Source organism: Apis laboriosa, unplaced genomic scaffold (assembly GCF_014066325.1).
Source record: "Apis laboriosa isolate Shangri-la unplaced genomic scaffold, ASM1406632v1 scaffold1321_cov151, whole genome shotgun sequence".
NCBI classification, from domain to species: Eukaryota; Metazoa; Arthropoda; class Insecta; order Hymenoptera; family Apidae; genus Apis; species Apis laboriosa.
In genome coordinates, this window is record NW_025221248.1 from 71667 (window position 1) to 81031 (window position 9365).

General features: G+C 20.0%; 2 protein-coding genes across 2 annotated transcripts; both read left to right on the plus strand.

Annotated features, from left to right (window-relative positions):
- The first annotated feature begins 2838 nt into the window (after positions 1-2838).
- Positions 2839-4477, plus strand: LOC122720705 (formylglycine-generating enzyme). The gene is made up of 4 exons (XM_043947586.1): positions 2839-3645; positions 3715-3886; positions 3961-4147; positions 4270-4477. Exons 1-4 carry the CDS (start codon positions 3057-3059, stop codon positions 4423-4425), a joined length of 1104 nt encoding a protein of 367 aa, XP_043803521.1. The 5' UTR covers positions 2839-3056; the 3' UTR covers positions 4426-4477.
- Positions 4478-5627: 1150 nt separating this feature from the next.
- On the plus strand, positions 5628-8985 carry LOC122720717. Its single transcript, XM_043947612.1, has 5 exons — positions 5628-5822; positions 5982-6306; positions 6370-6499; positions 8298-8629; positions 8759-8985. Exons 2-5 carry the CDS (start codon positions 6109-6111, stop codon positions 8858-8860), a joined length of 762 nt encoding a protein of 253 aa, XP_043803547.1. The 5' UTR covers positions 5628-5822; positions 5982-6108; the 3' UTR covers positions 8861-8985.
- Positions 8986-9365: the final 380 nt, after the last annotated feature.

A 9365-nucleotide genomic window follows, 5' to 3' on the forward strand; every position in this document is an offset into this window, starting at 1 on the left:
TAGGTTATGTTTTAAATTGTACTTAAATTATATATATATATGTGTATGTAGATATATCGAGTATTAAGAAATCGATATTGATAAACTATCGATTTCTTGAAGAAAATAATTAGAAATATTTATATATATATATATACATAATATTTTTCTATAAATAATATTTCAAAATATATACTATGTATCTAAGAATAAGATTTATAAAAAAAGGAACAATTATTACTTATTTTAGAATATCATTTTGATCACATAAATTGATATTTGATTGATATTTAATTTGAAATTAAAAAAACTGCTACTAAAACTTTTTGAATGTTTTTTACATATAGTTTTATAGATTCCATTATTTATTATTAAATTTCTGATAAAATGATTTTTTATTTTAAATATCAGAATATATTCAATAATTCAAAATTATTTGCACAAAATTTTTTTATTTCTAGGATTTTTATGAATTGTATAATATTATATTGAATTTTTATCTAATCCATTTGAATGGCCAACCATCATATATCTAGCAAATTTATTATCTTTCAATTAAAGAATTCTGTTAAAGAATTATTTATGTATTTATTTATAAATATTAATATATATTAAAATTAGATTAACATAGTTTATATAATAATTATAAATAATAATATTATAATAATTTGTTATAAATTCCTGTATGTACATATATATATATATATATTACTTTCACTGCATTGTAAGTTGTATTATACAGTTTGTATATATAAAAGAAGAAAATTATATCTACAAAATTCTCATTTTTAATTTTATAAAATATAAGATTTTAAAAAAATATTATAATCTAGACTTATATTTAAAGATTTTTTTAAATCTTAACACTAATAACTGAATCTAATAATATGATACATTAGATTCAAATTGATTGCTTTCATATGAACTTGATTTCAAATTAACATGCAAATTCAGAGCGAAATTCAAACTATATACATAACTATATATTAAATACATGATAATAACAATAAATACATATAAATACATTAATCCATGATGAGAGTGATACTAACAAAAAGAAAATTAAAATTCAATGGACAGGAAATTCCTTATTGAAAATCCCGAACTAAATTATTATTGTAATTATTATTGTAATTGTATTATTATTGTTGTATAATAAATTAAAAATTCAGTAAATGCCTTTAAAGCATTATATTCATAATGTTTTCTGACTTTGTCTTCAACTTAAATTTCTTTCGTGTATTTTTTCTTGTACTTTTCTTTTGTTTCTATATTTTGCGCGACAGTCAAATTAATAATGTTTCATATCTATATACACAGAAATGAAAAATGGATCGTGAACATCAAAAAATTCTGAAACAGAGATTTTAAGAAAAAAAAAATTTTTATAGAATATTTTTATATTTTGACTACATTTCACAAACAACATCTACAATAAAAAATCTTATGATCAAAAATTTTTAATTTTTGCGCATTTCGTCGAGTATAATATAACTACATCAATAGACAATATACATCGAATAGTTATTTTCTTGACCGCTAAATACGACATATAATTAAAATATAGTTGAAATTTAATTTTCCTTTTCCATATTTATTATTATCATTATCAATTCTTTGAAATTATTATCAATTCTTTGAAATTACTATTATTATTACTATTATTATTATTATTATTATACGTGAATTCTAAATTTGCAAATTTTAAAATCACATTTTAATTAGAAATAAAATAAAAAGGAAAAAACTGAAAAGGAAAACTGAAAGGAAAAACTGAAAAAGACTGAACGGAAATAATTATTATATCATTTACAGAGATGCATGTAAAATATGTTATAATATCACGTTCATGTGACAAATTATGATTTTTATGATTACAACACTAAATATCGTGATTTTGTCGCATTATCATAGCATTGAATTCGATATCACATAAAAATCATGATAATAAAAGTTATTATAATACTTAATTTCGCATGAAAACGCACCTTAATATATGTACAGATAATCATATTATATATACATGGTAATCACATTCTATTGGTCCTTTTCCAATTAGTTTTTTTTAAATAATCCAATCAGAATGTGCTGCAAAGATTCCGCATTTGATAATTTTGCTTAGATATACCAAAAATCACGTATATTTAGATACATATGTATTGTTCTTCTTTAATTCATGTAATTTTTAAAATATTGATATTAATTTAGATTAAATTTATGTTTTCCCAAATTTTAATTAATGTTAGCTCTGAAAAATGTTTCTCAATTATTGAGAATATAGTTATTCCTAATAGATTATTACCGAATAATAAACATATGTACATATGTAAAAAATTATTTTTTGTATCAAAACTTATTGAATAAATTTTGTTAATGAAAATAATCTTTTAATTTATTTTCTTATTAATAATTTTGAAAATATAATTTGTGAAAATATATTCTCGATTCATAAGTTAATGTTTAATTAAAATAATTATAAATTAATTATAATTAAATTAAAAATTAAAAAGAATGAGTTCAAAATCATAATCTCTAATAAGTTTTTCAATTAAAAAAAATTTTAGATAAGAATTTGGTAAGAATTTAAAAATTAATGTCGCAACGAAATATTTTCGTATTAATATATATATGTATATATATTATATATATATGTATATATAAATATATAATTTGTGAACATATAATTGAATGAAGATATTAAATTATTTTATAAATTATTAAGATATTAACATATTTTATTGTCCATTCATTCTTGCATGGTATGCTCATTGATGTATATAGTTTTATGACGTTCTGTGACGTTCTTTTTTCTATGATATAAAAATTTTAGTAATTCTATTTTAATTTTTTCATCATATATATGTTTATATATATATATTTACAATTACTTAAATCTTTCGGCATATGATGAATTTTACAATTAATTAAACGTTTAATTTTAAATATTTATAATTTAAAATATATTTATAATTCTACAATCACTTAACCAATATTTTAATTAATTTAAATCGATTTAATAAATTTATTAAATAATTATTATATTAAATTTACTTATTTAATAATTTTCTATTTTTAAAATGAAAAATTCAATAAGAATTATAAAAAAAAAATTAATTCTATTGCTCATATTCACAAATATAATAACATTACGTTCTGTAGCTGAAAGTTCTGAAACAGATGATTCAAATGAAGAATCTTATCATTGTAATAGTCGCACTTTCGACAGACAAACAAATATAAAGAATTATTATAAGAAAGAAATACAAAATTCTTGTTTGGCGAATGATATTCTTCATGTTTATGAAAAGACTGTGAATTCTATAAATCATTTAAAAAACATGATTAAGATAAAGACGGGTATTTTCACAATTGGTACAAATGATCCAATTTTTATTGCTGATGGCGAAGGACCAAAACAGCAAATATATTTAAATAGTTTTTACATAGATAAGACGGAAGTGAGTAATCGCGATTTTGCAAAATTCGTTGATGCCACTAATTATAAAACAGAAGCAGAAAGATTCGGAGATTCATTTGTATTTGGAGGTCTGTTAAAACAAAAAGATCAAGAGAATGTAACGCTTGTTGTTGCTCAAGCTCCTTGGTGGTTACAAGTAAAAAATGCAAATTGGCTACATCCAGAGGGTCCTGAATCAGATGTTAAGAGTATGACTCATCTTTTTGATTGCATATTACCTAATTGAAAATAACAACAATTAAAATTAAATAATCCAGATAGAATGGATCATCCTGTTGTTCATGTATCATGGAACGATGCTATTGCCTATTGCAATTGGTTAGGAAAACGATTACCTACTGAAGCAGAATGGGAAGTTGCATGTCGAGGAGGATTATCGGATAGATTATATCCATGGGGAAATAAATTAATTCCAAATGGTCAATACAGGTAAATAAAACTCCGAATATATATCAAAATTTAATAATTAAAGTCAAAATATAATAGATAATAATAATTTCTAGAGCAAATACATGGCAAGGTGATTTCCCAAATAATAATACCAAAGAAGATGGATATGAAGGAACATCACCCGTTAGAGAATTCCCACCAAATAAATATGGATTATATAATATGATAGGAAATGTTTGGGAATGGACATTTGATTGGTGGACGATTGAAATCACAACACGAGGCGGATCTATTAATCCTGTAATAATATAAGAATTATTTGTATTTTCTTTTTTTTTCTTTTTTTTTTATTTTTTTTTCCTTTTTTTTCTCTTTCCTTATAAAGTTGACAACATTCTGTATTATGTGAAACATATTTTCAGACTGGACCAAGTCAAGGTATAAACAAAGTGAAAAAGGGTGGTTCCTATCTTTGTCACAAAAGTTATTGTTTTCGATATAGATGTGCTGCACGGAGCCAAAATACTCCTGATACAACAGCTGGAAATCTTGGTTTTAGATGTGCATTATCAGTTTAATTTTATATTTAAATGAATTCTTTTAAATAAATAATCTGAATATTTCTTCTTATATATTTCTTATTATATATTCCATTATTTTTTTATATGATTATATTATATAGTATATACACATTGAAATGAAAAAAAAAAATTTAGTTTCTAAAAGTAAAATTATTTTTGTTTCATACAAATCAATCTAAATATTTATTTTATATTTTAATTTTTTATTTAATTCTATTTAATAACTATTAATAACTATGTATTTATTCAATTTTTATATTTGTTTAAGTCATTTAGCTATGCAATATATATATTATTAACATATATATATATATATATGTACAAATGTAAGTATTATTACTGCATGATATATATATATCTAATTTTTAAACCATAAACGTAGTCCGCGACTCAAAGTAAGACAAATATAATGAAGAAATATTATTTGTGAATAAAAAATAATTCAAAATGATTTTATACTGTATCAGATATGTACTACAAATATCTATGTGTAAGTGAGATATTTAATGCAATTTAAATCCAAAATTAATCTTATCGAATTGAAAAAAATATAAAGTTTTATTTATCAAGAATGTAATTATGTTAGAAATATTTATAATATTTCATAATATTCTTGATTTATTTATATTTATATTTATTTCTTGCATGACAAAAATTATTTCATTTTATAATCAACAATTATGAATAAATAATTTTTCTTTAAATATTGTTCTTACTACTTTTTTAAATAAATTATAACAAAACAATTACAGATTGAATATTATCAATTTCAATTAAAATTTAATTTTTTTAAATTAATGATTTTAAATTATTTTTTCCAAAATATAATATTGTAATGAAGATTATTTAAAATTATAAAAATTAATATATAATAGAATATAATAAAATATGTATTTATAGATTTAACAATAATTAAATTGCAATTAATTATTATAATTAATAATATGTATAAATATTTATAAATTGTAATTCGTAAATTATTTTTATCTTTTTATTTTTATTTCAAGACAATTAAAATCGTATCTATAAATATATATGGTTTAAAATCAGTGTTCTTATTTTGTGGTTATAAAAAATTATAGAAATGAAATAATATTTCCACTTTTTCTTCTTTCTAGCATACTGACATGTATGTTATTGTTTATATATATATATTTATATATATTGTTATATAATGTTAATGTGATATACTTTTGGCCAATATGTACTAATTTTTTGAATAGATTTGGATATGTTAAAATAGATAAAAATTCACATTTTTTTTTAAATGATTTTCTTCCAATTAAATATGATTTAGTTCGGATGTCTTCGACTTTTATCGACATATTTCGTTAAATAGATTTAAAACATGGGGCGTCGGCTGATGATTATAATAGATGATTATTGTTAAAACGGTAAGTGTGACTTTACATATTTGTATATATTTGTGAATTAATTAATTTGAATTTTTATTATGATTATAAACTATCATTAGAATATCTTTTTTTATATCATCATAACATGGAAATAATATGATATATTATTCTCAAAGTGTTAACCTTTTTCTATTACAGTGTAATACGGAATACTTTCAAAATTTTATTCTGAACAAATAGATCTCAATAAATGAAACAAAATATATGAAGAAAAATTAGAAAAATTATATAAAATTATAGATAAAGAAAACGTATTAATTTTCAAATGAATTACGGAAAGAAATCTCCTAGCATGGGTACGCCATCCTTATACTCCCATGTTACTACACGTAGCAGCGCAAATTTAAAATCTTCGCGATCAATGCGAAGTGTTAAAACATGTTGGTATCAAAAGCCAATTTTAACAAATGCTTATTTACTAGATATTCAAAGAGGTGCTATGCTTACAGCATTATTTTCATTGGTATGTATGAAATTTAAAAATGATATCCATATTCTACATATTTGATACTTTATTTTATTTCAGTCATTAGCTATCTTTACTATTTGTACATCAATATTTGATCTTTATTGTCTCTCTCAAGCTACACCAGGTTCAACACATTATGGTTATTATATAATATCTTATGAATTTGTTTACGTGGGTAATCGACATGGTAAAAAAATATGTTTTCAAGTTTAATAAAATTAATACAATAATGAATAAAAATATTTGCATGAAATAATTTCTTCAAAATTGAGTTAAAAAAAAATTTAAAAAAAAACTTAATTTTTTTTAGATATTTAGAAGATTATTAGATAAAGTGTAAAAAAAGTAAATGTCATGATTTTTAATTTTTTTTATCTAAATCTATAATATATAGAATAATATATAGAAATTTAGAATATATAGAATGTATATTTAACTATATATATACTAAATTTAGTATATATATAGTATATATATACTAAATTTCATCAAATTGACTAATATTGCTATGAGCTATATAATTAAAAGTGAAAATTACAATTTTTTACGACTTTTGATCTATAATTATAATGTAATGTAAAAAAATATTATTTATTCATTATTCATGAAATAATTCCATATAACTTTTTATTGATAAAAAAAAATTTATTATATTCAATAAAAAAATTTCTTCTACATATATTTGGACTTATTTATGCTCAATTGGCAACATATAAGTAACGTTATTGTCGCAGTTTGATTAGACTATGCTCACTGTGATTTTTTTCTTAATTTGTAATAAAAATTTTTACAAAGGAAAATGTTTGAAATTATCAAAAATCTTCAATTTCAACAAATATTATCATATTTTTGGAATACTTTGTATAATTATATTTTTATAGAAGTTACAGAAATGAGATCTAAAAAATTTATTTTGTTATTTTTCTAAATGCATACATTGATATCATTTTATAATAAATACAACTTACACAACATTGTTATACAATATAAAATATCAAATAATTATCCAAGAAATGACAACAAATATTGCTCTTAAATCTATACAATTATAATTTTATCATATCATACATATATAGATTAAGTACAATTTGAAATAGCAAATCAATATATCAATAATACACATTAATTAAGTGCTTTAAATTAATGAAAAATGTCTAAAATAAAAAAAAATCAATTAACATTAATTCAAGATTATATTAAATGGAATAGAAAATAATAGTTTTATAAATGATAAAAAATCTGTATAAATGTGAAAAAGATATGTATGAATGTGAAAAAGAATTGTTGAGAATCCAATAGAAATTGAAGATTGCTATTGAAATAAATTTAAATATATTCCAATTACATTATATGATATTGAGCGATCATTTTCTGCAAATTAATTTTAAGTAATAAGTGTTAACAATTATTTGCAACTAATGTGAAAAAAATACTTGTAATTTATTGTAATATAAATTATAATCATATAATATATATAATTATATAATCATATTTAGAAATAAAGTTATTATTATTTCAGTATATTTTAAAAACATAAATATTTGTAATTTATCTAAGTACCTTACATATAGATTACGAATATTTATGCTTTTAAAATATGCTGACTATGAGTATTTATATATTATGACTATAAAAGGCATATTTTAAATTTTCATTGTATAGATAATATATAATAGATATAGATTCAGATAAAAAAAATCGTGATTTTTTTTCTTCACAATTTCAATTAATAGTAATTTTTAAAAAAAATTTTTTATATATTATCTAATTCTTTTACATATACATTACAATACATTATTATTTACAATACATTCTTAACTAATTCTTCTAACATTTCAAAAAATTTAAATCATTTAGTTTAATTTTTAAAATTCCCAATTTTTAAAATTCATTTTTCATTAAAAAATATGCAAATATTTGTATTCATTACTATAATAAATAATGAATTACTATTTATAATATTTTAATTTAATGTTTTGTTACAGTACGTAATACTCTAGTTGTGTTTGCTTTGTTCTCTACACTTAGCGGAATTGCAGTACTTGCAACATCCTTAATGTTAATAGCTGCTTTACGAAAAGAATATGAAAGGAAAATGGTACCATGGCTTTATAGTTTTGCAGCTTTTACTGTTTTTAGATTGTTTGCTTTTATATTTTATAGTGTAGTAAATGATATGATATTTGCTTATAATATTACAATGTGTATTTTATGGATAATATTCATTTGCTTTTCTATTTACGGATGGTTAATTGTTTATTCTTTATATGTGGAATTATGTGATCTCACAAGATTAGAAGATTTGGCTCATTTGAGAGTAAGTTTTTTTTATTTAATGTTGAAATTTTTTTATTTAAATTTTATCTTTTTATTTTCTTCTTTTGATATCTAAAATTATCTTTATTTTTTATTTTTTATTGTATATAATTGACAATTTTTATTTTAGATCGGTACTATGCAATCATTAAATGCATCTACTACACATTCTATCGCAGGTTCTCGTCCAACAACACCACATAGTGCAGTATCGATACTGCCTGCGAATTAACAAAAACAATTAAATAATCTTTAAATCAATCTTATCAAATTTCATTATCATTTTTGTTGTTTGTCGTTTTCATTCTCATTCTTTTCAAACTTATCATGTTATTAATATAAATAGAAAAAAATTAACTGAATATTAATATATTTTATATATATATATTTTATATATATATAAATATATTGAATATCAGATGAGATGACCATAACATAAGAAAAATTGATATATATTATGTATAAAGATTATATACTTTTGTAACAGTGTATATACATATAAAATATTAATATATTCGTGAGACACTTTTGAAAAATCGATTCTAGAAATCGAAAAAAATATAAAAATTGCAAATATATATAAAAATGCTAATCGATGCTAATTTATTAACTTATTAATTTATATAATTATTATATAAATATTATTATATAAATATTTTAAATAAAATAAATATTTTAAAGTAAAAAAATGTACAAATATAATATATGAAATATATGAAAAATAGATAGTTTTGTTT